This window comes from Malaclemys terrapin, chromosome 14, assembly GCF_027887155.1.
Source record: "Malaclemys terrapin pileata isolate rMalTer1 chromosome 14, rMalTer1.hap1, whole genome shotgun sequence".
Classification (NCBI taxonomy): domain Eukaryota; kingdom Metazoa; phylum Chordata; order Testudines; family Emydidae; genus Malaclemys; species Malaclemys terrapin.
The window spans coordinates 6,871,825-6,899,591 of record NC_071518.1 but is presented as its reverse complement, the minus strand read 5'-3'; the positions used below and the strand labels follow the sequence as shown (position 1 = coordinate 6,899,591).

At 47.7% G+C, this 27,767-nt stretch overlaps 2 protein-coding genes across 3 annotated transcripts in view; one reads left to right on the top strand and one right to left on the bottom strand.

Annotated features, from left to right (window-relative positions):
- The first annotated feature begins 481 nt into the window (after nucleotides 1-481).
- On the top strand, nucleotides 482-6,432 carry GINS2 (GINS complex subunit 2). Its single transcript, XM_054048912.1, has 5 exons — nucleotides 482-621; nucleotides 1,498-1,612; nucleotides 3,005-3,104; nucleotides 4,997-5,123; nucleotides 5,784-6,432. The coding sequence occupies exons 1-5, from the start codon at nucleotides 532-534 to the stop codon at nucleotides 5,907-5,909; spliced, it is 558 nt and encodes a 185-aa protein (XP_053904887.1). The 5' UTR covers nucleotides 482-531; the 3' UTR covers nucleotides 5,910-6,432.
- Nucleotides 6,433-11,932: 5,500 nt separating this feature from the next.
- The window catches only part of GSE1 (Gse1 coiled-coil protein), a 345,792-nt gene continuing 329,957 nt past the window's right edge, over nucleotides 11,933-27,767 (bottom strand). For both annotated transcript variants that reach the window (XM_054048943.1, XM_054048944.1), the window contains exons 10-17: nucleotides 26,755-27,350; nucleotides 23,563-23,675; nucleotides 22,034-22,304; nucleotides 20,763-20,870; nucleotides 19,583-19,954; nucleotides 17,161-17,445; nucleotides 14,179-14,282; nucleotides 11,933-13,190 (exon numbers count right to left, since the gene is read on the bottom strand). In XM_054048943.1, coding sequence (XP_053904918.1) covers nucleotides 13,056-13,190; nucleotides 14,179-14,282; nucleotides 17,161-17,445; nucleotides 19,583-19,954; nucleotides 20,763-20,870; nucleotides 22,034-22,304; nucleotides 23,563-23,675; nucleotides 26,755-27,350 — 1,984 coding nt within the window. In that variant the 3' untranslated portion in view covers nucleotides 11,933-13,055. The remainder of the gene's footprint in view (nucleotides 13,191-14,178; nucleotides 14,283-17,160; nucleotides 17,446-19,582; nucleotides 19,955-20,762; nucleotides 20,871-22,033; nucleotides 22,305-23,562; nucleotides 23,676-26,754; nucleotides 27,351-27,767) is intronic.

The following is a 27,767-nucleotide window of genomic DNA, read 5'->3' as shown; positions in this document are numbered from 1 at the left end:
GGGGGGGGCGGTTCCATCCCGGGACTCCAGGTCCTGAGGGGAATCCCCCACGGGAAGGCGCGGCGCGGGGTCTATGACACACGGCAGGGCGGACTCAGCCAGGCCCGAAGACTGCAGCGGGCCTGAGTCACAGGCCGGCGGCATCCCGCGGAGAGCGCGGCTTGGCGGGGAACCTCCTCCTTCCAGGGGCCGTTCTCCCGCCACAGCCGGAGGACCTGCGCTCAAGAGCGTTCTGATTGGCTGGAAATAAGTCTAGCCGCTCAGCCAATCGTGTAGCACGGTGTATGTGACTAAGCCAATCAGAGAGAGACAATGAGTTCACAAGCCAATCAGAGCCTCTTATAGGCGAGCCTCCGAGACCGGGAAAGCGCAGCAAGCGTCTCGCGCCGCTAAATACGGGCAGCATCCGGCGAAGGTATGTGGTGGGGCGGGGTCTATCTTCCTCCCAGCCAATGGCAAAGGGCGGAGGCCGGCGCGCGCGTGCTGCGAGTTCCAGTTCCGGCGGGTTGGCGGCGGCGCCCCCTCAGGGCCATGGATCCCGCCGAGGCCGAGTTCCTGGCCGAGAAGGAGCTGGTGACCGTCATCCCCAACTTCAGCCTGGACCGGATCTACCTCATCGGGGTGCGGGGCGCGGGGGCTGAGGGGCCGGACCGGCGGGCGTTTGGGAGGGGAGCGAGGGGCTGGGCTCGAGGGCGGGGTGCAGGCAAGGGGCCTGGGTGGGGGCTGGGCTCTGGGGTGTCTTAGGCTGAGGGGCGGGAATGGCGCATGTTGGGGGGGGGGGCGCAGTGGCCTAACGTAGGGAAGCAGCGCGTGGCGATGGGCTGGCCCGGGGCTCGGCTGCGGGGAGGGGATTGGTGGGGGCGGCTGTGTGGCCGACGGCCTTGCCCCACTGGCCGGGGTCGGAGAGCCATTCGGGGCTGACCCGCTCCGCAGTGGGGCTACTGGCATCCCAGGGGGGCTGGGATAACAAAGCCCCTAGTGGAGCAACAGCAAAGTGCCCGGTTGTGAACATTGCAAAACACACACACACACACACCCCTCTCTTCCTAACCTCCACATCCCCTTTGGCTAACTGCCTGTTAGCCCCGATCCCCCTGCAGCGTCAGTGGATACACGACTCACCTGCACTTACTGCCCTGCACTAGCTGTTCTGCTATTAAAACCTCTCCCATAGTCCACCCACTGCCAAGTGGCTACATCCCAGGGATGGGAGAAGTAATTTTCATCTCTAGCTTATGAAAACCTTTAGGATAGAAAGTGCCATCAAAATGTAAGTAGTTACTGCTAAGGGATGAGAGAACTGCTGGGATCTGGGACCAAGGGGAGGGGTGATATCAGTTGGCAGGGGGTGGCTTCCCTAAATCTACAGGAAACTGTTGATCCTTTAGCAATGTGTGAGGCTGATGAGGGAAAACTGGATTTTCAAAGAAGTGTCACAATTTTCCATGACCTGTTACTTATACTTTCCTTATTTTCATACTGAATTTCATTTTCCAGGGGGATTTGGGTCCCTTTAATCCGGGCTTGCCTGTGGAAGTGCCTCTTTGGCTAGCTGTTAACCTAAAACAGAGACAGAAGTGTCGGCTAATACCTCCTGAATGGATGGATGCTGGTAAGGAGAACAGTAGCCTACAGGTTAGGTATGGACTTAGCCAGGCTGCAGGGCTAGTGGAGAGTCCTGAAATGCAGGAATTGGACCTTTGCACTTTTCCCAAGGAAAAGTTGCAGGGATAAATGGAATTGTGGGAGCAATCGTTGCCTAATGCAGTGCTGCTGAGATTTTCAAGACCTAGCGTGATTTTAGACAGACAAGGTGGGTGAGGTAATGTCTTTTGTTGGATTGACTTCTGTTGCTCCAAGAGACAAACCTTCAAGCTTACACAGAGCTGTTCTTCAGATCTTGTCTCTTTCACCAACAGAAGTTGGATCAGTAAAAAATATTACCTCACCCACCTGTCTCTCTAATATTCTGAGACCAACATGGCTATGACAATGCTGCAAACTAGCGTGATCTTAGCATATCATCATTGTAATTTTTAATCTGTGTAGTTAGAATATATTCTTATTCTGATGCATAAAATTGGTTTAAAATACTGCATCCCAGTTCTGCCACTGCTTTCAGTGTGATCTTCAGCTGGCCACTTCACTGTTCTTGGCTTTATTTGGCCACTTGTAAAATGAGAATCATACTTGCCTACCTCAGTGGTGAGATTTGTTTGTAATAAAAATGCAGAGTATTGTTATAATCAAAGGGGGGGGGGGTCTACTGCCTTTTAGCACCTCTCTTTTCTAGCTTTATCTCTAGGGAAGAGGGGCCTTTGGAGAGCATACAGAAGTTCTGATCTCATTCTCCTTTGTCCCTTGAAGGCAGTCAGGAGTTGGAGATTTTTACCTCAATGTGATGTATGTTCCTCCCATTAGAAATAAAAATCCTAGCTTCCTCCATTCTGCCATCTTGAGGGAAATGTGTAGTTGAGGAGGGCAGGAAGCAGGTAATGATGGAATCTCAGGAAGAGTGAAGAGGCTTTTGTCTCTAAACATTCTCCCTCTTCCACATTTTCTTCATTCAAAGAATGCAAATCAGTGAGCCAAAATGTTACTTGGCAGAAAGGTTCCCTTTTTTTTTTTTTTTTTTTGGAGGAGCTTTCTCTCCAAGCATGGGACTCCTCCTCTCCTCATGTCCCAAGTGGTGATGGTGATTCATCCTTCTAGCTATGTAGGACTGAATGTTGCTCCTCAGTTCCTGTCGCCGCAATCCTGGGTTGATGGTGGTCCCTTTCTCCCATATGAGTTGAGGTCCACTTTTGCTTTTAGACATGAGATCAGAGCAACTTTTGGGCATTAGAATTGTTTCTCCTGCAGCCTCTGGTGTCTCCACCTAAGTGCTGATTCCACCTGATGTAAACACAAAACTGGCAGCTCATCCTGCAAGGTTGGTCAAGGGGACTTGACACCAGAGCACTGAAGCATCTAGTAAAGTATGACTCTTCCAATTGTGTTTCAGAAAAGCTGGAGGAAATCCGGGATCAGGAACGCAAAGAGGACACTTTCACTCCAATGCCCAGTCCCTACTACATGGAACTAACTAAGCTGCTGTTAAACTAGTAAGTAGGTCTCTTACTGTAACCAGTCAAAGACACTTTCCTCCCTGCCCAGTGGGGTTTGACGTTGGTAAATATTCAGGAATGTGAGTTGTGACACAGGAAAGCTTTTAGGATTTCATTGGATTTAAATTTGGAGGCCTTTGGGAAAGTGTTAATAGGAGGCTTACTCCAAAGTACATCAAGATTTTGCTTGGGAACTTACCTAATGGTGGCCTTTGTATTCATTCACTTGTTCTGTGGTGTGATAACTGGACTGCAACGCTGCCTACAGAAGTAACTAAGTGTAGTGGCCCTGGATGTATTTAGCATATTTTTTAGCTTCATTTATACAGATTCATAGCTCTTTCAATCTACCTGAGAGGCCCAGCAGCCTAATCTTTCCAGACTTCTCTGCCCTCTGCTGCTGTTAGGGTACCCTTTAGGAGATTGGAAATTCTTCCCTTCTCAGCCTGCAGAGCAGGGATTGGGGGGTGTTCTGACTCTAAGCCAGGGGTCGGCAATGTTTGGCATGCGGCTCACCAGGGTAAGCACCGTAGCGGGCCGGGCCAGTTTATTTACCTGCTGACGCGGCAGGTTCAGCTGATCGCAGGCCCCACTGGCCGCGGATCACCGTCCTGGGCCAATGGGGGCGGCGGGAAGCCACGGCCAGCACATCCCTTGCCCGCGCAGCTTCTGGCCGCTCCCATTGGCCTGGGACGGTGAACCGCAGCCAGTGGGGGCTGCAATCAGCCGAACCTGCCGCGTCAGCAGGTAAATAAACTGGCCCGGCTCGCTAGGGTGCTTACCCTGACGAGCCGCGTGCCGAACATTGCCGACCCCTGCTCTAAGCTGTCATGTCTGCTAAAACATTTCATTACCATAAAATTAGCATTCTGGCTGGTATTTCTTCTAAGCCAGTGGCTCTCAACCTTTCCAGACTATTGTACCCCCTTCAGGAGTCTGATTTGTCTTGCTGACCTGAAGTTTTACCTCACTTTAAAACTGATTTTGTAAGCAAATAGACATAAAAATACAAAAGTGCCACAGCACACTATTATGAAAAATTGCTTACTTTCTCATTTTTACCATATAAATCAATTGCAATATAAATACTATATTTACAGTTCAGTGTATTTAGTGTGTGTGTGTGTGTGTGTGGAGAAGTATAAACAAGTCATCTGTATGCAATTTTAGTTTGTACTGATTTTGCTAGTGCTTTTTATGCTGTTGTAAAGCTAGGCAAATATCTAGATGAGTTGAAGTACCCCTTGGAAGACCTCTGCATACCCCCAGGGGTATGCATACCCCTGGTTGAGAACTACTCTACTAAGCACATACCCTTCTGACTTGAAAAGCCCTTGATTACAGAGGACTGGCCATTTGAAGCCCAACTGTTTCTTCTGATGCTTATGACATCTTAGCATGCAGACCCTTTCCTTACACTAGAATAACCATGACGCTTCTGTCCACGTGAATTGATCTGATCTCTTGACGTCCTTGTGGAAGTATTTCATTGCCTGACCATTAGGATGTTACGTGGTACAAGCTGTATGGTCCTTGTGATTGAGTGGTAAGCGTGCTGGGCTCAACTTGAGCTCTAATAACAGTTGAGCCATTGAGTTGCTGTTGTGACTTTGGCCGGGTTATTGGACTTCCTGGTATTCCAGACCAGCTGGGCAATTAAAGACCAGAAGGATTGTACTGAAAACTGAGCTTTCCTGGGTAAATAAAGTATCCAGAAAATCCCAGTTGCAGAAGCCACAGCACTTTGGATTTCAGTGTTCACTCTTCGTATAATGCAAACTACTCTGCTCATGCTTCAGAGATTTGAGAAGCTGCCAGTGTTACTCATGCCAGAGACTTAACTTATTAGTCCCTCGCAGCCTGTTCTGACCTACCTCCTCCTCTTCTAGTGCCTCAGACAGCATCCCGAAAGCAGATGAAATCCGAACACTGGTTAAGGATACCTGGGATACACGGATAGCTAAACTGCGGCTGTCTGCAGACAGCTTTGTCAGACAGCAGGAGGCCCATGCCAAGGTACAGTAAGGGAAATCTCGGGTGGGCTGATAAGTCTGCTAGTTTTGGCCTGAGAATGTTCAAGATGCTATGTGATTATGTGGCTTGTGAATGATTAATACTGCTAGTAAATGTTCCAGTTGTAGCTCCTCCTCCCCCCCCCCCACCCCTCCAGTGATTTGGTTACTTCTCAGTTGAGAACTATAGCCATATGGAGTTTTTTACTCCACATGTATTATGTTGTGCTTCTTTCAACACTAAGTGTCTACACTACAGTGTAGCTCTTGACAATGTAAGTCACCCAGTACACTGACCTTAAACTCCACCTCTGGAAGAGGTGCAGCTGCTTAGGTCAGTGTAGTTCAGTCTACACAGTATCACTATGGACACTGCATTTACTGTTCCAGCTGTCAGCCCCAGTGGCTGGGCTCCGGGCTTTCAGTGTTCCACAGTGTCCCACACTGTCATTTAAATTGGTGGAAGTGCTCCTGTTGAGGACACGCACTGCCAACAGGGGGAGGGTAGTGTGGACGTGAAAAATCGATTTAATTACTGCAGTGAGTATATGTTGACGTAACTTATGTCGACTTGTCCATAGACTGACCTTCCTTTTGCCATTGTGAGAGATTGTAGTGCTGCTTCCCCAAATACTGCTGTAATGTCACCCTCCTTGTCTTTTAGCTGGATAATCTGACCTTGATGGAGATCAACACCACTGGGACTTTTCTTACTCAAGCCTTAGATCACATGTACAAACTACGCACAAACCTTCAGCCGGGTGAGAGTGCCCAGTCCCAGGATTTCTAAGATGCCTTCTGACAGTCTAAAACCCTCATGGGATGAGGCAATAATAGTAGGAGGACTCTGCCCTGTGGGCACTATTAATGAGTCCTAATGCAACTTGCCTTATGCTGTTTTTATGCCGTAAATACCCTGTATAGATCTCTGCTAAAAACCATACAAGTCTTACAATTGACAGGAAATGTGTATCTAACTTGAGTCTCTGGGTGTGTGTGTGTGTGTGCGCGCAATAGAAAGAAGGCAGTCTTGTGGCTGCATATTAATAAGTTGAGGACTGCTAATGGCACAGAGAGCTGCTGAGCAGGGAATGCCATCGTGAACAGATTCTGCTCTGTAATGAGCATCCTTGGCAAAACAAATGATTCTACCTGGCGGAACTCTCCCAGCCCCTGTGCAGCTGTCTTTGCAAGATGAATTGGTTGCAGCAGTTAGATGCTGTTCGGAGGCTTTTCTTGTTCTTGCCCTATTGGATGGGCATTTAATATCTCTTAAATGATATGTAGCAGTAATAAATATGCTCTTAGTTTAGTGTCTTGCTCTTCTTCTCCTTCCTCTGGGTTGTCTAAAGCTTGGTTGAGGAAGATCACAGAATGGGACTGTTTTGAACACCTGGATGCACAGCAGTCCTGGGGCTTCCCTGGGCTAGAGAGTGATATATGGATTTTAACCCAACTCTACTGCGGCGTAAGGCTTGTTTCTTCAACGGGGCCATCACAACAGTATGTTCATCTCTGAGCAGAGCTGAGAGATGAGCTCACATAGCTGGCTTGCCAAGGCCACTTAAGTGCACAGTTCTCTCTCTGTGCACTTGTAGCTTTGTATTTTTCCCTCAGTGGGAGGATACAGCTTTAAAGAGAACACACACTACCTCATTTGGTTCAGGTACTGCTTCTAGCAGGCCCCTGAGCTATGTGGTTTGGATGCAGCTGTGGCAGGTGGTGGCTTACCAGCAGCATTTCTCTCTCATGTACACTTTAAAAAAAAAAAAAAAATCCCTTTGTTGATTTTTCCTGAATATGAATGTTATCTCTGCAATAGAGAGAATATTAGATGGTGTTCAGAGAGCATGTTCCTGAATGCTGTGGGGGTAGGTGATCGTTTGAAAGCAAGAGACTATGATGCATCTTAGCTCCCACTGCACTGAATCTAATCTCTGACAACATGCCAGTTCCTGTGCTAGGCTCTATGTGGACAGCAGTAAAGGGGAGAGCCTAGCCAAGCTGCTGGCTGTTTGGGAGACTAAGAAGTGGGTCCAAAATCCAGTTGGAGGAGCAGAACAAAATATTCTGGATGGTTGGAAGACACGTCACCGTGACGTATTGTATATTTGATCTTTTGACTGAAGTTACTATTTGTTTAAAAAAAAAAAAAAACAGGAATAAAACAGAGTGAACTGTCTGTCAGAAGAATAAGACTCCTGTTCCTTTACCGTACACGAATTGTGTGAAAATAGCTCTTCTTCTCTTCCCCACATCAGCTGCAAAGGGTGTCCTTGTCTATCTCAGAATCTATAAACGGGTCTTACTGTCAGTTTTAGGCTCAATTATAGCAGTCACATCTTTGAACACTGCAAGGAATCAAATGTAGCTGAATGTGTAGAGGGGCTGCCCGTCGCTCAACGGAAAGCAAGTCTCTTGTCCATGGCTCTCATCAGGCAGCAGTATTTAATCATCCTAATGTTCCCCATGTCTTCAGACAAATGTTTCCCTACTGCCTTTACTCTCCAACAATTGAACTGTCTCTTCCAAATATCTCCCACCATTTACTCCCTTCTGAGCTTCCCCTATGCTGTTTTTGCTATCCCATTGTCTCTAACCAGGGACTACATAAATCTCATTATTGTCAGGTGGGTGTGAGTGAAGTGGCCTATGTATCTGATGCTGTAATGAGGTAGGATACTCTGTACTGACTCGATCCTGCTGAAATAACAAATCCCCTGACCTATGTATAAGCTGCTCAGATACTTCACCCCTGCCTTAAAACAGCTTGTAGAGCCCGGGCTGGGTACTGGCTAAATGCCATGATGTAGTGTCAACCACACAATGCCTTTTTGCTTGAATCTTGTAAATAATGGTAGTGCATTGTACATGTTGTCCTTCACGCTGGATCAGTGTAACTTTTCCATCCACTAGTGGGAGGGAAAAACAATCCTTTGCCATGATTTAGGACAATTTTATTTTTTGGATGTTGTCAGAAATTACAGCAATATATTCATAAATACCTAATTACTACATTCAACAAATAATATATTACATTACAATTAATTCAAACAAGTACACTTAGAACAGGTTTAATTTTTCTTTCACAGCATCTAAACTGCCCCCAGCAGGCCTGGGCTTTCTCCCCCCCTCTGCCTCTCCCTCCCATGCTCTGGTTTTTACTGCTCTAGCAATTCTGCACAGGGTACATACAAATAAACACAACCAGTCAACATGGCCCATAGGGCGAGGGAGGGGAGTATTACTGAGACTTTTTAATTAAGCACTGGGTCAAGAAGTTGGTGATTAGCTCCTTTCTCTATGGGTATGTGAGGGATGGGGGTGGAATTGACACTCAAGTTCAGGAATTGTTGCTAAGCAAAGTTACATTTTCAAACAGGCTCCTAAACATTGCCATCTGGTGGTGTGCTTGTGAACTCCCACTTTCCAGTGTATTGAAATTGATGGATAACCTGACAATGAACTTTTTTATCAGGGGCTGGGAGGGGAAACAGCGATTTAAGCATAAAGTGTATTTTTCTGTGTTAAAATTATCATGAAGTTTGTGAATTGGCAGGTAGTAGGCCAAAGACTTGCTATGCAATCTGGTTTAAAGAACTGTCAGCTATACGTGTATTTTGCTTCTTAAACAGGTAAGTTAAACCAAGAATTTGTGTGCTTTTTTTAATGCACTTTTTGCACATGCAACAATAGACCTGAAACAGAAAGCAGTGGTAACTTCCTTTTTTTTAAACGGAGCCCTATTCATTTTTAAAAGCCCCCAGTACTTAAATGCAATTATGATTAGAAAAGTGACTAAAAACAACATTATAGTGCTACTTGGTGTATGCTGAGTCATAATACCCACTCCCACTTTTTTCTGCTGTGAGTCGTGTATTTACAAGACTGAACACCAGAAGCTAAATTCTAGTTACCTCAGCAGCATTGCCAACTAAATTCTGATGCTAGAATCTTTGATTGCTGACAGGGTATGAAGCAGGAAGGCTATGGCTTTAGTTTCAGGTTAGCAGTAACCTGCCTTGGCATTAAAAATAGTCTCACTTGAAGTTGTAAAAATAGGCAAGTCTGATAACAAAAGCATCAACTAGGAGTAAATCTTTACCACATAGTATTCGTCATTTGCCTGCCCATAATGGGACTTTAAAAAAATCTCTGCCCTCCGAGTGAAAGGAAAACTGCAGGCCTGTTGCTGTGAAGACATTGCTAGTCATGGAAGACAGAAGTTCCTTCATGTAAATACTTTGAAACCAGCGTGGCATAAATCAGCTCTGAAGCCAACTGTGCTGTGTAATATTTGCTGTTCTTCCTTTTGTATATGTTGATGTTTTGTCTGCTCTTCAGTCTCCCAGATGGGAGATAGTGTCAGTCCACCAGAAAAGAAGAATCACACATGAGCAGTCATACAATTAATCATTTCAGCTTTTTGGGTAAAGCTAAATTGACACTAATCAGTGACTGCTTTGTTTTCTTCCATTTGCAAAATGGAATGGGCTCAAGATAGGTTAGAGGGTTGCTGTTTGCATTGCCCTAAATACCAACACAAAAGGGGAAAAAATATAGAATTGCATGGTTTAAAACGGGTATTAATTTCAGATTTCCTTTCTGGTCCTTTGCCTTGTTCCTGCTGCATTACAGCTTTAGATTTACTTAATCTGATTGTCTTGGGGGTACTCCTGGGGGTAGGGGGGAAAAAAGAGCCTTCAATGTGGAAACTACCCGGGTTGCAATGGGGTGTTTGTAGGAGCTATGGCTAGAGGAAAATCATTGCCAACCCCTGATGTAGAGGCTATGTCTGACAGACGGCTCGCCAGGGTAAGCACCCTGGCGGACCAGGCCAGTTTATTTGCCTGCTGATGCGGCAGGTTCGGCCAATCGTGGCCCCCACTGGCCACGATTTGCCATCCCAGGCCGATGGGGGTGGCGGGAAGCCGCAGCCAGCACATCCCTCGCCCGCACTGCTTCCGCCGGCCCCATTGGCCCGGGACGGCAAACCGTGGCAAGTGGGGGCCGCAATCGGCCAAACCTGCCGCGTCAGCAGGTAAATAAACTGGCCCGGCCCGCCAGAGTGCTTACCCTGGTGAGTCGCGTGCCAAATGTTGCCGACCCCTGCTCTACATGCTACATCTAACAATAGATTGATGTTACTTAAACAGTGGCACATGGATTTGCTTTTCCCTGTTCTGCCCTCATTGTTTCACTCTGGCTAGCCCCTCAATCATGAGCTATGCAAGAGGGTGAAGTAGCTGTCACTGCCATCTGATAACATGTAGGTGCAAAATCTTCTAGGAATGCAACAAGCCAACCCTTGCCCTGCCTGAGATGTAGTGGGGGCAGCGTGAATGTTTCTTTGGAAGAACAGCAATAGACTCAGGCTTTGTCTACAGTGGAAACTGAACGACAAAACTTTTGTCATTCAGAGGTGTGAAAACCCCCCCCCCCCCCCCCAACGACAAAAGTTCTGCAGACAAAAAGTGGTGTGAACAGCACTTCATTGGCAGGAGAGCTCTTCCACCGACAAAGCTACTGCTGCACACTCGGGGTGGAAGTTTGTCAGTGGGAGAGCTCCCTCCTGCTGCTAAACAGTGACTACACTGCGCTGCATGCCTTTTAGCGGTAGGGCTGTAGTGGCACAGCTGTGTAGTGTAGACATAGCCTAACCGGCTTGCCTTCTAAGTGTCAACTGTTAGAAACCTAAAGCAAATACCATGGAGACAGAAGGCCATGAACCTTGTCTAGAGCATGTTGTGATTACTAAAGGCTGTTTTTCCATGCCAAGTGCTTCACCGTTCCAACAGAACAGGTGTCTCTGGCTGTCTGTGTCTTCCAAAATCTGCTGTTGAAGGAGACCTCTCCAACCAAGTCTAGAGACAACAGTAGTATGTAGATTTGTATCAGGGATGTTTGTGATACTTTTGCCCTCATAAACTGTCCCACGACTCCTCCCCTAGCTACAGAACATTTACAGTAGCTGTTGAGTAGGGGAATGGGATATGTACAGCTAGAGCCCTTCCTGTCTAACTTACAGCTGAAAACGAAGAGCCTCTTAGTGCTGTTCCTCCTGCTGCCACTTCATCTTAATTTAAGATGAAATATTCCTGATAAACATGCACAGCAAATGCTATATGAGGAAACACCTAATGCAATATTACTGCCAGCTGCTAGGAGGTAGGGTGAAGCAGAAGCCTATTACCCACAGTATCCCTCACCCATCTAAGAAATTACTAAAAAACAAAATCAATTCCTGTGCACTGCTCAGAAAAGACTGAATTTTGCCAGCAGCTGCCCCTCGGCTGCTTACAAGGACTAGAGCTCAGCTAGGTTAGGGATAACCCAACTGTAAACTGAACTTCAAGCCAGCTCTTTGTGAAAGAGGTCTTCCTACTTCACAGAAATGTTATTGAGGAATAGCTACATGGAAGAGACAGAAAGGGCAAGCTGGGAGAATTTCTACTTCCTCCTCCCTATTCGCACTGGTGTTTCTCATGTGCGTGAACAAGGGGAAATTCAGCTCAGTCTGCACTGCTTCCTCTCCTGTTGTTCTCTAACACCTCATTGCTACCGTAACACAAGCAGTCTCCCCCCCGCCCATTTAAAACATTTTCTAGATTACTTGTCAGAGCGCTGGAAAGACATCAGTAATGCTGAATCAGAGACCCAAACAGTTCATTTAGTTCCTGAACTTTTGTTCCCAACACAGACTTTTCCACTCCCTTCCCCATTTAGTAGCAGCTGGTCATATTTGTAATGTAACTTTTGAAGTGCTTGAAGGGAAAAAAAAAAAAAAATCAGTGAAAGAGCAGTAAGGAATAATTAATTCCTGGCCTTTTAGTAACAGAATTTTCTGTACCAGTAATTGATGCTACACAAAGCAAAAAACAGAAGTGATAGCACATGCCCCAGTGGAAAGCTTTTTTTTTTTTTTTTTTTAAATTGTTTTAAAACACTTCAATATTTGTCATGTCCTGACCAGCAGCAGTACAAACACTAAAAGCAAGTTATTTTGCCAAAAAAAAAGCAGAAACATATTAAAAATGGCAAGCTTTTTATAACAATAATTAAAGTAATAAAAACATACAAAACTTTTTAAATATATACACAGTACAAGGCTGAAGCACCTTTTTGACTTCTTTTTTTAATTGCAAAATCGTTTGAGTTTGTATGAAAAGTTCACCCACTAGGGTATGTAATTTGTCTCTCTCTCTCTCTAGGTGTGTGTGTGTGTGTTGTTGTTCTGTACATTCCGTTCCCTATCCCCCAAAACAGTAATAAAAAGGTACCTTCGGTTTGTTTATTCACTTTATTTTTTTATAGCGAAGTGCATTTCCAGTGGAAAGCCTGTTGATTTAGGAAAAGGCTCAAGTTCTGAAGCTGTGTTGGCTCCTTCCAGGACTTGTTACTCTGCAGATCACTACCACAGCTTTCCGTATCGAGATACACAGTTCATTTGCTTTCAAAAGTATACCCAACTTCCTCTTAACACGAGACACACCATCTTCCCCGTGAAGAACAGGCAAACCCCATGGTACAGTAGTTGGACTAATATGGCAACAAAAGAATGATTTTGTGTGTGGACAGCACCCTCTCTACAGGGAGGTGGCTATTAGTGTTGTTGATGAAGTCTTATCAGATTTAAAAAATAATAATTAAAAAGTGGAGGGGAAGGAGGAAAAAAGCACCCCTCATTAAAATTAAACAAAATCTAGCCTTCATGGGTGGGTTGTGGGTTGCTTGCAGAATTACAAAGATTCAGTTGCATTGAAGTCAAGATAGAGGTGGGTATTTTTTCTGGATCCCATAATCCTTTGCTCCATGCATGGCACATTCTCCATTTATATTTTAGCTTCAAACCTCCCAGTGAAAAATATTAAATATTCAAGGTAATAAAATAGATTATTATTTCTATACTATATGTTCAGCCTAGTGCAAGGGAGCGTCACCTGGGATATCCCTTGAAATAACCCCTAGACCACTGCATTGCAGGCAACGCAAGGCACTTTCTCAAGTGATCTAGTTCGGCCTGAAGTCGCTCCCTTTCCGAGACAATCTTCTGCTTCTGGTTCCTTAGTTCCTGTAAGGGAATAGGAAAAAACAAAGTGAAAAAGGGGACATTGACACCTCTCTCCCAGCATGTGCATCTATGGGGGATATATTATGCTCTTCTGCAGGGGCAGGCCACTGGGTTTGTTGCAGTCAACATTTGGGTGGTTTGGTGGGCAGATGGAAATGACAGCAAAATTGGATCAGATCAGAAGAGCTGATTTTCAATCATGCTGGGGTAGTCCCGTTGAGTTTCCCCTGAGTAAGTGAGCTCGGAATCAGACCCACATGTTTTCCTCAAACTTTGTGGCATCTATTTTCCTCAGCACTGTTCCTTCTTACATTTGTCCACCCTACTGCCTCAAAGCTCCTGCCCTAAGAATGGAGATCCTGACATCCAGCCTTGGCTGGAGCCAGCCCATGTCTTTTTCCTGTGGTGCAGAGGTGGGGAACCCTGCAGCCAGCTTTTCAGTGGGCCAGACAGGAAACTAAAAGGGATGGCAAAACTTGTACTGCTGCATTTAAAAAATCCTACATGGCAAGTGTTATAATAAACCTCCTGCCCTGCACATGCTGAATTCCCAGTGATGGTTGGGGCACTGAACAAGCACAGAGAATCACAGGGGAGCGGTTCTGCCCTACAAGTTGTTTATAGGTTTGCACAGACTCTGGATGGGTCTCCTTTCCTTGCTAACAGGGTTATGCTGCTTACAGTGACCCTGTCTGCATGATACTTGCTAGTCCATTTTTATTCCAGAAGATGCTGTATACAAATGGGCAGTAGGTCATCTGAGAAGCATGCTATTCTATACAGGTTTTTACACCACACTCATCACCATAGTGTCTGAGTGCCTTCCAATAGTGCAATAAGCAACACGACTACACGTGTCATGTGTTGGTTCTCTTGTCCTCACCTGCACATTCCCAAGGGCAGACTCCAATTTTCCTCTACTGGGGTTCCAGTAGGTTCGCCCTCCCCCCCCCCCCCCCCCGAGCATGTCAAAGTGTCCATCACTCACCGCCATGCTGTGTGACAGCTGCTCTGCAGTCAGACTGAGACTGTAATGCTGGGCCTCCAGCCGTCGGCACTGTGTCTGCAACACTTGGCGTTCCAGGTTTTGTTCTGCAAGCAAATGAGAAACAATCAGCCTTGCATGGTATCATCAGACTATTTGGCTAATAGCATCTCTGGTCTGACTAGTCTTTCCCACACCAGGCTCCTGAATTCTCACCCTTGATGTTGGCCTTCTGAAACCTCAGAAGGTCACTGCCAGAGGCAAGATGTCAGATGTGCCAGTCTGCTCCAGCATGGACCTCTCAACCTTCATCCACCACTACTGAAATGTTCTCACCATATTATGTCATGGAGATTAAGGACACCACCACTGTAGCCAATGATCAACTGCGCAGCAAACTACATAACCTCATGGATGGAAGAGTCCTCCATATCTTGGCCTTTTTCCTAAAATTTGTGCACCATGCTGCAATGTTCCTAAGGTGTTCATTTGTGCATTCACCAGACATGACTGCTGGCATTCTTTAAACCAAGCACTGGCACACTGGACAGATCTGTAAAAAGTTAAGGCAGGATACTTCTTGCCAAATTCTCTCCTATTCCAGCAGGATTAACTCTGCCCTTCCCACGTAGATTAAAATAAATTCCAGGCAGTCTACAGTGCCTCTAGAATGCAGCATGGTGCTGGTTCCAGACTTACCGCCTCTTCAGAATGTAGGCCCAGCTCCTAAAGGTGTTTAGGCTCCTATCTTCCATTGATTTCAAATGTGCTCAGTTTGCATAAAGGAAGGATTTTTTTTTTTTAGCTGCCAGTCATGCAAATACAGCCTAGGATCTGAGAGACAAGCTGGGTTCTTTATTGCTTGTGCATCATCAACTAGGTGCCTAAATCCCATAGGGAATGGAGAACAGGCTGTGCAGCTGGAACAAAGATTCTATTGATGGGTGAGCCCAAATATAGCATCCAGGTTCCTCGCCCACAACTCTGTTGCCTCTGCAAGGCTAACAGGAGTAAAAGCTTATTTTGGCATCAGACAGGAGTCAGAATATATACAGGGAGCAGAGCTGTTGAGAAAGGTCCATTTTCCCCCTGACATTTTTCTGACTCCACACTTCAAACAGAGACTCTGCTCTGTGTGGAGTTGAACCATCCAATACCACTTTTCCTAAGGCAGGACTGGTCTCCTGTCCAACACGCCTCCTTCCACGCGCAGCCTGCTTTGAGTCAGATGACTACCACCACCCATGGCAGAGGGAGCTACATTATAGTGGTGCTGTTGGTGAAATACTTTGGGATCCTCCAAGATGAAAGGCTCTCAGGAACGCAAACTAGTATCATCATTTTCTAAAGGAAAGTAAGAACTGATCTGCAAGACAGCCCGATGTCAAATAAAGGGTCCGCAGCTTATGGAAAAAACACTGCCGAAGCTCCTTTGAGAAAGCTAACAGCACCTTTCAGTTTTCTAAAAGATAATTTAAACTGTATTCAGAAGGATCTGAGTACGTGAGATGTAATTAACTTCCAGGGTATCAGAAACATTATTGGGTCTTGCACACTAACAAAGGATTTATTGCCGCGATAAAATGAGAGGGGAAGCGAAAGCAGCTGATCTACTGGAGGCTGTTCAATATTTCTATCGTCTTATCAAGAACACAAAGAATAATCAGAGCGCCGGAATATAAAACAGCATGTAGCAAAATTTGTGCAGCACTGAATGTGTGGAGCATTCATAGGTGTTCATAGGTTAGCCAGCTGTATTGACGCTGAAAGGTTGCTGTGTATTTTTGATAACCATCTAATCACGGAGGACTAATTGCAGTGGCATGAACAAACACCTGAGTCTTAAGAGCTGGAGAATCAGGTGGATAGCACAGAGATGGGAGCTGTGGAAAACAGATTAAATTAGATTCACCAATAATGGTAAAAGATGCCCCAATCCTATTTCAGACTCTGAGTTGCAGCCTACACATGTATTTATAACTGCAATAAATTAGGGAAAGACTTGGTGATCAATCTGCATTTGTGTTTTCCTGAGACTTGGCTCCAGCTCGCCATTTGGTAATTAGCTGTGTTGTAATTCCTAAAGTGTCTCTCTCCACAGATGAGACTGACAGCCCTTACGTGAAGTGTTGTTCAAAAGAAAATGACTCACAGCCCCTTGGGTGCAGCGCATGCCAGTGGCTGAGCTATCGGATTGTTTTGGGGCACAGTGGAGGGTGCGCCAGGTCACCGTTTGACACCTGTACGGCATCTCCATTGCCAGCTTGAGGCGGTGCATCAGCGGGGTTATTTTTAGAACATTTCAAGAATATAAAGCAGGAGACTAAGGAGAAAAACATCAAGGGGTTTTGCGCTCTTGAATCCAGACTCCATTTCGCTGTGCAGCCTTACAGACACTGCTCTAAGGTGCTGGGTTGTATTAATGAATTTTCATACACACCTGTCGCCTTTATGTCTATCCTCTGCTAATTAACAGCCTTATGCTTTTCCACAGCCCCTTCCCGTCGGAGGATCTTAAAGTGCTCGACAGATGTGAATAAATTTGCCTCACCTGTGAGTCTGATCTGTTTTTAATCCCCATGGTACGGATCAGGAAACTAAAGCACAAAGTAACATGCCCAAGGTCCCAATGGGTCGATGGCAGAGCCAAGGCTCGAACCCAGTGCTCTTGGAAACTAATAGACACAGAGCAGTTCTTATCATCAGAGAGACAACCCTTCAGTATTGAGAGAGCACAGTCAAGCAAGCAACTGCAGCAACAGGGACAGCAGTAGCCCTGCTATTCCTTCTCCACTCCAGCTGAGGTTGAAGTTGGAAGTTTCACCAAAATTCCACCTCCTCTTACATTACAGAAAATGTAGTGATGTGAGCACCCTCTGAGATGGTAGCAGAAATACCATACTGTCATTTATAGGACTGAGACCTCAAGGTGACAGGAGGGCTTGAAATCGCCTTGATGACCCATTTGTAATCCTTTTCCCTTACCTTCTATATGTTCCTGATAAGCTTCGAAGATTGCCTCAATCCCCTGCCATTTAGGTCTAGGGTACTCCTCTTCCTCCTCTTCTTCCTCCTCCTCCTCCTCCCCCTCTGAGTCAGAGTCCTTGTCCTGTTCAGGTGGGATGAGCCCCTTCCGTGCCAGTGGGGTGTCTTGCTGCCCATTCTGTTGAGGCAGCTGGACCCTGCTTGAGGTCTGAAGCTCAGGAATGTTGTAATGGATAGAGGTGTCAATTTTGTGGTTCTGCTCTGCAGTAAGTGCTGCTGCACTTCCTGAAAGCAAGACAGGAACAGAAAACAATCAGAAAAGAAGACTTCTTATGTCCTCAGAAGACATTTCAAACTAAACAGGGCACATACTGGAAAACATCTCAAGGCCCGGGCCAGCGCGGATAGTCTACATGAGCTAATTCCACAGCTACCACCTGCGATCAGCCTAATTTCTGGGTGTCAAAGCATGTCCTGCAATGAAGTAGATTAGGACTGATTTTCCAATCCTTGCCTCCATCCGTGTGCATGCACCTGCTCTGCACTAACACCTATGCACACAGGTCGACATGCACAAGTGGGGGCCAGCTGTTGGAAGCTCCACTGACAATCAGATTCGTAGCAGTGTCTGGTTACTGTACCAGGCAGCCACAAAGACTAAGAAGCTTGACTCCTCATTTGCTGGAGACAAGAGGAGTGTGGGAGCTGGGGTGTGGATCACCTGGCCACTAGTGTCTGATTAGAATTCTCTGTCTCCCTGCTTGCGAGGAACAGTCTGACCCTGACTGTCCGGGCAGCCCATGTGGAATCACACTGGTTGATAAATCTAAAAAGGATGAGTGAATGAACTCCATGCACTTGCATCAGTGTGAAGAGAATGCCAAATGCAAGGCTGCAAATTCCCTTTCACACCCTTTGTAACAGAAGGTGCAGTGAGTGCAAGAAAACTCTCTTCACAATCCTTCTCTAATCCTCACCCTCTCCTGATGGCACACACGCCTGGAAATATGTTACTGCTTTTCTAAAATACTACAACTATTTTGTGTATTACAGTAGCGCCTAGTGGCCCCTAAGCTCTTTAGGGGGAGATCCTACTTGGCAAGATAAGAGACAGGGCAGGAGGAACAACAGAGGTGCAGAGAAATGATGTGACTTGCGGTAGAATCATAGAATATCAGGGTTGGAAGGGACCTCAGGAGGTCATCTAGTCCAACCCCCTGCTCAAAGCAGGACCAATTCCCAACCAAATCATCCCAGCCAGGGCTTGTCAAGCCTGACCTTAAAAACCTCTAAGGAAGGAGATTCCACCACCTCCCTAGGTAACCCATTCCAGTGCTTCACCACCCTCCTAGAGAAAAAGTTTTTCCTAGGTCATACAGCAGGTCAGTGGCAGAGTTGGGACTAGAGTGCCGGTCTCTTGCCCGTAAGTCAAGTGACCTAATCACTGAATGTGTGTCCTTAAAATAGGCTTCTTATTTAAAAACATTTTTGATCAGGTTGCATTAACAAATGTGCTGCCCTTGGCTTATTAATTTGGCTATAAGATTAACTTTTCTTCCTCAGTGTTGGAGATGTCTTCAGTAGATTTTAATGGCTCTCTGAGCCAGTCATTGCATACATTTATGGCCCCGTACTGTCTACATTTTTTGTATGCTGCTCCTCTCTGCTTTCTTAATACTTCTTCTTAATTTTCTGTTAACAGCTGCTCCCTACACACTGTAGTAACTTTACTTCTGCCCACTGAAATTAATGAGCTTTTCAGTGCGTGAGCCATATTTTCAGTGCCTCTCATGAAGTTCCCATATTTTTACCTCCTACTGTAATTGTTCAGGCTGTTTCAGTGATGGGAAAGCACAGATGTATTCATAATTTCCAGAAACAGGTTGTGCTTCATGCTTACATTGAATACCCACATGGCTGGCAGTCAGATGTGCTTTTCTCCCTTCCCATAATGGTCATTTCTAAAACTTTTTTTCTAGAACACGTAAGAGATAAAAGCATGGCTGGCTGGGGAATTACTGTCATTATATCTGTACCAACAGCCAGATTTTCTAAACTAACTCCCGCATTTTTACATGCACAAGTTTTGCACGCACTTTTATTTCAGGTCTAGGTTTTTGTGCACACAAACTCCCATGTATATGTGCAGATGTCCTTTGTGTACACAAACTAGAGGTTTTGATGTCTAAATACCTGACATTGTACAAGCAAATAAAATTTGGCCTCTATTCAGGATCCGCACGTGCTAAAACTCAGGTGAGGAAAAAAGTGTGCGTGCAGAATCTTACATGTGCAAAAGTGTGGACACTTGCTTTAGAGCTTAGATGGAAGCCTCATTGAGACTTCAGTGCAGTGCTCTTATTTGTACACATATACTGTTGCTGTCTCGCCCTCCATTTCCCCTCTGGGTCTGTCCCATTACCTTTGTGCTTCTGCAATGCTTTCTGTGTGGACTGCAGCACAGACTCGTGAAACTGATGTGCAAATTCCTCAGCTATGAACGGCTCCCATGGCTTATTCTTCCCATTCATGCTGTGAGAGAGTGGCACCGGGATATCCTTAGGCAAAGGGCCCCTGACATAATTGAATATGCTCAGGCTCTTCTTCCCGGTGTGCCCATCGTTCAGCCTGGGCTTCTCAGCAGAGACCGGAGCTGGTTCCTTGGCCCTCTGGAGCTCGTGTGGTCTCAGCTGTTCTAATCGACTGGGCTCTGATGTCTTTTGAGTGTCTGGCAAGGAGGCGGTGATACCAACAGGTTTATCTGAATCCACAGGAAATTGCTGCACCTGGAGCTCTTTGGGAAATAAAACACAACAGAGTTACTAGTGGTACTTGGGACTGATTCAGAGGAGATGCTTGATTCGAATGTCCCTGTGTTCCCTGAGGCGTTACTAAATGGCCGGACACATCATGGCTCTGGGGAAGGCTCTCCCACTGCCCTTTGGTTGATTTGCTGTTTTCTAGAAGAAGGTCCAGTCACACAGCACGGGATAGATCTTCCTCCAGCTGGCTGGGGCTGGAAGAGAAATCCTGTGCCAACAGTCAGGTGGGCCTGTAATGCTAAAGGACCTCTAAAAAACCCCCAGCAGACGTTGCAGTTCAAGATCAGTTTACTGCACCTTGGACTGTCTGGCCCATGACTGTGCACAGCTCTCCCCCAGGGCACCCCAACTAGGCTCTGCACATGCTGTAGAGGCCCTTTGAAAATCTGACCCAGGAAGTGTTTCAACACCAAGCCTGCAACAGGCCTGACCCTCCCCCCTCCATCACTTCAACAAACTCTGCATTAGCCAGTTACTGTGAAAGCCACCTGTCTGCCTTTGGAGGAGGGGGCAATGGGCAGAATGACAGGTGACTGTTGTCCATTTTATGCAGTTCAGTTATGAAGAGGTGATTGGTTGGACCCAGCTCCCCTCTCGCTCATGCTGGGGTAATTTCACTAACATCAAAGTAAAACCAGTCAAAGTACGAGGATTATCAGGCCCACTAGGTGCGCACTCTTTAGTCCCTATGATCCAATTCTCAGGAGCACCATGGAGGTCTGTCCATCCGCTCCATCCCACTTTTCTCCCCCCGATCAGCTCCTCTGCCCTGCTACTTACCAGCTGGGGTGAGACTGGGACTGTCCCGCGGGGAGCTTTTCACCACCACTGCTGCCGTCACACTTTTCTGCTTCATGGCATGGAGCATTTCCACCAGTTTCTCTTTATCTGCAGGGTGGGAAGCTGAGATTTAGTGCAGCCTTTGCCCATTGGAGCAGAAAGAAGTAGGAAGATGCCGCAAGCAGACAGCACAAGGGCAGCTTTTGGCTTTGCAAGTGCACACATGGGAGATTAGTCTCACTGGAGTTACAGCACACAGACATGAACATGGCACTTGGCCAGCACGGGGCACAAAGGCAGCAAAGGAACAGCAACTGATTTTGCAGTCGCTACAAATCAGAGCCTACAATGGGCATTTTGCTGAACTAGTAGGAAGTCACTGCTTGTGCCCACGCAGCAGCATACGGCACTATCCATAATCCGGGTGATGGTGGTGAGCACGGGGTTAAGGATGCTTCCTGTATCAGCCTAGCTGATCTATCCAAACCTGGCCTTGTGTGTTGGCTCCGGGGAGGGGGTGGCTACCTGGCCAGTGGAGCCATGCTACTCTCTTGCAGCACTGGGCAGATTCCCACCAGGCTGCTGACGGGTTGCATGCCATGTCATGGGAGAGACGGCATTCATGTGTTTCGGCTCACAACTGGATTGCAAATTAAACATTCCTTTGGATGCCCATTTTTATCACACTAGCTGGGGCCGCCCCAGCATCAAAGGGTTTCATTCCTGGGCAGTGGAAAATGCCCTCATTTTGCTCACCACAACCAAAGCACAGATCAGGACCAGGGCGGGCTGGATCTACCGGAGAAGCAAAGCCGCTCTAACCAGCCTACAGCAGAATGAAAACCTTGAAATCAAGAGTTGAGTGTGCCTCTTCATCTCAGACTAGTGTCACTTGTCCCAGAAGTTCAGGACCTGCCTTGCAGAGGTGCTGAGAACCTGCAGCTCCCCCTGACTAATGGAACTGGGGGTGCTCTGAAAATCAAACCCTAGGGGTGCTGTGTGTAGGGGTTGGGGTGGGGAGGGAAGTCACAGCACCATGAGGCAATGCGTCATCACAGGGCAAAAGACCATCACCATGTTGTGACTCACAAGTTCATGGAATTGAGACATTTCTCCTAGTGCTGCTCTAAAGCCCATGGCCACCAGCGTTGTGAGTTCCCCCTCCTTTCACTCATACCATAGTGATAGGGCTGTATATGTACCTAGAACCAAATCTGCAGAATCCAACACACCACATCCCTCCCCACTGGCCGGCATGGATCAAGCTGTACCTTTCCTTTTCTCTGCGCTGATGTGAGTCAGGTTGAAGATGGTCAGGAACCTCTTCTTCTCCTCGAAGTTGGGGCTGTTGTTCATTTCGTCTGGGCTGTAGCGCGTGGAGAGCGGGAGCCGCGGTGAGGGCGTCCGACGTTTGTTCTGGACTGTGGGAGGGGATGGACTCCTCTCCCTCAGCATCCTCCGCCTCTTCCTCCTCTTCTGAGTCAGCAGCTCCTCCTTCTGCTGCTGGGTGGTCAGGCCAAAAAGCTGCAGGAACTCCAATTTCTGGAGTTCGGCAATGAGAAGAGCCACATAAATGAGTCGTTTCAAAGCTCAGCGGGACTTTTCTTCAGCTGAATAGTGAAGAACCTGCTGCTGCCATGTTTCCCTGTCATATACGTCTCTCTAGCTAGCTAGGTTCATGGGGGTATAATTCCACATACACCACACTGCTTTCTGGGGACGTTTACGCAGTCTGGAAAGGAATCCATAATACTAAAACCAATGGCATGGGAAACCCAGCGTCTTTTAAACAGAGAATGAGCTGTTCCGTTCCTCCCAAACCACAGATGTACAAGCCATCCGGAAAGGGGACAGGATTGGTGGCCAACCTAAATGCTGAAGGCAATTCAGCCTGTCAGCAGGGAGCATGGGAAGTGCACCACGGTGCTTGTTCAGATCAGAGAGCTACAGGCTAGCGGTCTAGACATGGGACTGGAAGGCAGACTTCCGAGCACTCCTCCTCCTGTTGTTGTTGTTATTAAATATTTATAGTATGGTAGGACCAAGGCCCCCAATCGGGATTGAGGCCCCATTGTGTTAGGTGCTGTATAGACACAGTAAAGAGACAACCTCTGCCCCGAAGGACTTGCAATTTGAAGACACAAACAGATTAAGGGTAAGGGAAGGTTATGGCTCGGACACTGTCTCTCTCTATGGCCCCGAGCAAGTCACTTTACCTCCCTGCCTCAGTTTCTCCATCTGCCCGATGGGGTAATAAATCCTCATTCCCCTGTCTCACACAGGTTAGTTAATGTTGGTGAAATGCTGTGAAGCTGATTAGTGCAGTGGGCTACACATTAATAGAGGCCCTCTTCCAAAGGCTGGCAACGGGCTAAGCCTCGGGTACAGTGAGGCGGTGAGAGGAGGATGATCCTACAGCCCCTTTTCCGAGCTGAGAAAACTCAGTCTCTCCTCTGCATCAACCCTCTGAAACCCCCTCACTGTATCTTTCCACCTCGCTCAGTCACCTTCCTTGTCTGAAAACACCCCTTCCATCCTTTCACTGGGCCCCTTCATTGTGGCTTGCCTCCTGCTACTGCTACTTACTTATCTCTGCAGTGGGAAAGGTCTGAGAATCTATACAGCGCAAAGCCACAGTGTCCTCAATGGTCCTCCTGGGCTAGAAACATACCATGGCTGTATCCTAGGCTGCTCTGCCCCATAATGCCCAGTGACCATATAGAGTCTGAGCTGGCTCAGGGCACCTCACCCATAGGACTGGCCACAAAGTAACCTCAGCAGGATCAGACAGCTAGCATACCTCCGAGGAAGTATCCAGCTTCAGCGGGGGCTGCTCGGCAACGCACCGGAGATGGGCTCTCACTTCCTCCTCATCGCTCTCGTCGTAGGAGTCATCCAGGTCATAGTAATAGCCTGTGCGTGAGAGACGCAAAGTGGGACGGTGAGGCCAAGAGGCGGGACAGACAGCTCCCTCCTCCCCCCCCCAACTCGAGAGAACCCGTCAGAGCTCCATCAACTCAGACTTGGGTAGCTTGCGATGAATCCCAGCCAGATGAATCCCAGCCAAGTGACACGCCGGGAGGGCACAGCAAGCAGGCCTGGAAGAATTGCCCAGCTCTAAGGGCTTGTGATTGGACAAAGGGCTCCCTGCAGGAACTGTTTTCAGCCTGCTGTGTAATTCACAGAAGTGGCTGGCTGTACCCTCGGGGCTGAAGGCCATGCCATGCAATAGGCCTACAAGTGCATTTCAGTCCGTCTCCCTGGGCCCATTACACAGGGAAAAGAACAGTCCAGGGCATGTGTGCATGTACCTACGTCATTACCTGAATCATACGGGGTGCCACGGTGACTGGCAGCAGTTTGGGTTGCATCTATGATGCGTGGGGAATATATTCTCTCTACGTGCCAAATGTCTCAGAAAGCCTGCTTTTGAAATGTTTGAAAGAGGCTTTAAGCTATCACTGGTCCTTTATTCATAAGCCTCCACCTGGGAAGCGCAGCTGCTTTTAGTACGAGGAAGGCAAGTGGCCAGGATTTGGAGGCAAAAGTGGGGAATTATCACTAATAAACCTCTACAAGTTCACCACAAAATGGCTTTTCTCTCTGGAATAATAGCACATAAATGGCTGAAATCCTGGGACTGGTCACAGGCTAGCAGAATGTGCTGTGGGTCCCAGTGGAAAGCTGGGAAGTCCCCTTCCCAATGGGATAAAGCTCCCATTTCTAGTCTTGATGAGTGGAGAATTGGTGAGTTCTCAGACTGAAATTGGCTCAGGGCTTGGCGATCCTGGGGCTTGGTCCTTTTGGGTTTGGAGTGGGAGAAGAGATAATTTCCCGGGTTGTTGATGGGTTTGTTTTTCATATAAATGCAGCTGTCTGAGGTTGTTCAGTAGTTTGACACATTACAAATAATCCCATGGGAGGGGGATTCATGATTAGAGACACAATTTATTACAACCAACGGCATGTGCAACTACCATGATTGTGCACTGGTCATTTGGATGTACAGTCATGGTAACTGAATATGCAGAATAGGCATGTGTGTCTGTGTGCTTAGATAGGCTTGCGTGTGTGGTCATATTAGCTGATCTTTCAAGATTATTCCCCGCCCATAGAGGAACTCAAACTAAACTGACACCCCACACTTGAGCAATCCACTGGGAGCCGATATTGATCTGCAGCTGAGATCAGAATCCCTGCATATGAGGAGGAGCTCCCCTGAAGCCAATGGCCTTCCCCTGTGTGCTCTGGAGCTGCCAGCTCCCCACTGTGGCTGACAGCCCATGCCCCTCCCGCAAGCATTCGGAGTCACGTGTAGAATTTGCGACACATTGGGTCTGCAGCATCAACAGTTGTTCAGATTAAACATCTGAACCTTGCCGATCTGTAACTGCTCCCTGCCTGTCACAAGAAAGCAGCTTCTTGGAGATGCCCAGCCAGGTCAGTGAGGAGTTCAGGCCCCGCGGAATAGCCTCAAATAAGGATGTCCTCCTGGGTACATGGAAGCCATGAACTACCAAGCAGCCTTCTGCAGGGAGGGGGTGGAGCGGTGTGTCTCATTTTTATGGCAGAAGCATCTGTGCACTGCAGGAGTGACCAGCGTGCCACCCTGGCATAGTACCCAACATTGCAGGAGACACGGCTCACATGCACGGCAGTGTAGCAGCCTATTGTGCCGTCAGCTGCTTCCACTAGCTCCGAAGAGTTAATGGGCAGAGGCAGGAGGTGGGCCAAGTGCGAAGCAGAAATAACAGAACGTTTGGTGCCAAAAGGGAATAGAAGAGAACTGCAGCATGCCGGCGAGCCAAGAACCAGCCATCTGAGACACAGCATGTGTCAGCAGCAGAGACAGCAGCAGCCCAGAGAATGACTGTGTAGCTCCCATGCCCCAAATCCCCCTCTCCCCACCGCAGAGCAGTCTCCTCCCTCTGTTCCCATCCCTGCTTGCACAGTCCTATTAATATTTAAAGCCATCTTATTAGCCTCAGTTCATCATTTATTAATTGGGCATGTCTGCAGCGGAGGATGTACAGAGCTGCTCTGATTTGGCTTTCAGCGTGATTTGCATAGGCAGTGGGGACAGCAGTGTGGTCTGTCTGCTCGGCAGAGGTGTCAATTAGCTCCCTGGAAGACATACGACCCCACTACCAGGGCTTGTTCAGAATCAAAGGTGTTATTGTCCTTATTTAATTGTCTTGGACAACACACACACACACACACTCCCCCCCGCCCCCATGGAAGAGACAATGTTGCTGCTGCTTTACTGTGTTTGGAGCAGGATTCACAGCCCTGAAAACTCCAGTCCTCTCTTCATCTCCAGAGCAGGGCCAATGGCCGTGCTGCCCGGCCAATGCATTTGGCCCGTCTCAGAGGAACCCCCTCTAATGAACACGGCCCATTCAATCTTTGTCTTTCACATGGACACAGACAGGGGTGCCAGTGAGAGCCAGCGATGGTGGTGGGTGAGTGAGAGAGACAAGAGACTTGTTCAACAGGAATTGGACTAAGATATCCCCATCCTGAATAATTTCACGCAGGCCACTGATCAGCCATCAGATGGTCACAACTTTCATCCCCTGCTGACCCCAGCTTTGCTCTAGAGGTTAAGGCTCTGCAGCTCATTTCCAATCTTCTGATCTGTCCAGTTCCCCCTGCCCAAAGCTACAGCCCTTTAGCACTGCTTCAGTTTGTTTCTATTCTCAGACCTTGTCTACACAGGACGTTACTGCGCGACGAGCCAGGGTTTGAATCTACCGTCCAGGAGTGCGCTTTGGCTACTACTGTTTGTAAAGTGTCGCAAGTCAAAGCACTCTCCCGGCCTGTTTGTGCCCTGTAGCACAGGGTGATATGGCACAGCAAGCTACTGTGCTGTAGATTCACACCCTGGCTCACAGCGCAGTAGCATCCTGTGTAGACAAGCCCTCGTGAGATGTCATGTTCGGCGCTACTGCGGCACTGTGGCCGGAAGGGACTCCTCAATGCAGGCACTCACCTTTCTCCCTGGCTTCTCTCCGCCTCCGCTCCTCCAGGTCCAGTTTGCTGACTAGTTTACGGTGTTGCTGCAGGAACTCGTCGTAAACGTACATGGGGTCGTGGGCCCTTGGCAGCGGGTGCCGGTAAGGTGAGCTAGGCTTGCTGGGCAGGCTGACCTCAGCAAACTGCCCCGGCTGGGAGAGCGATGCCCTCTGTTGGTTAAGGATGGTCTGTGTGGACTTTTCCAGTTCTGCCAGGAAGGGCCCATGGGAGAACCCACCATGTTCCGACGCCCCAGGCTCCCTGGCAGGCTGGTATTTGTCCAGTGTCTCTCTCTTTCTGGCCCCTTCGTCCAGCTTCTCGGGGCAGTATACTCGTTCCACCTTCACCAAGGGGATGGCTTGTCGGCTGGGCTCGTACTGGGCAGGGTGGGCATGGAGAGAGTGATTCTCCTGGATCCTGCGCGGCTCCATGTTGTTCTCCAGCAAGGACACAGGGTTCCAGAGCGAGGTGGGCACTGGGTGATGCTGAGGTTTGGGAGAGATGAGCGGAGGGGGCCCTCCAAAGTGCTGTGGTTGGTCTCGGCCACTTGGCTCATGGCGGTTTGGTCCTGATCTGCGGAAACAAGAGACCCACAATAAGTTAGAGAGGTGTCAGCAGGATCATAGAAGCAACAATTTTGGTGCCACTGGGGGACACTTGAATAAGAGGAGTGCCTAGCAGTCATGCCCTGCCACTGTCACCCAAAGCAGACCTCGTAAAAGGAAGCTGCTCCCCTGCTGCTCATCTGCATCCTTTCACATTGCTCCTGGGGGGAGAGAGGCTCCCATTCAGTAAGGGGTCTATGTGAGCAAGTGCATTTCAGGGCCCACTGACACCAGCATTGGGAGCCCCTACGCAACACCAGCAACAGGGGAGCTTCACGCTCATTTCTGAACTTTACCAGAAACATTCAGCTTTCATTTGGTTTTAAGGGCCAGATCATCAAAAAAGATAGGTGCAAAAATGCATGTGCAATTCCTCACCTCATCT

Coding starts and splice junctions, on each gene's coding strand:
- GINS2 (XM_054048912.1), top strand. CDS start 532: ATGGATCCCGCCGAGGCCGAGTTCCTGGCCGAGAAGGAGCTGGTGACC. Junction 3,105..4,996: donor ACTAAGCTGCTGTTAAACTA/GTAAGTAGGTCT, acceptor CTCCTCTTCTAG/TGCCTCAGACAGCATCCCGA. Junction 5,124..5,783: donor AGCAGGAGGCCCATGCCAAG/GTACAGTAAGGG, acceptor CTTGTCTTTTAG/CTGGATAATCTGACCTTGAT.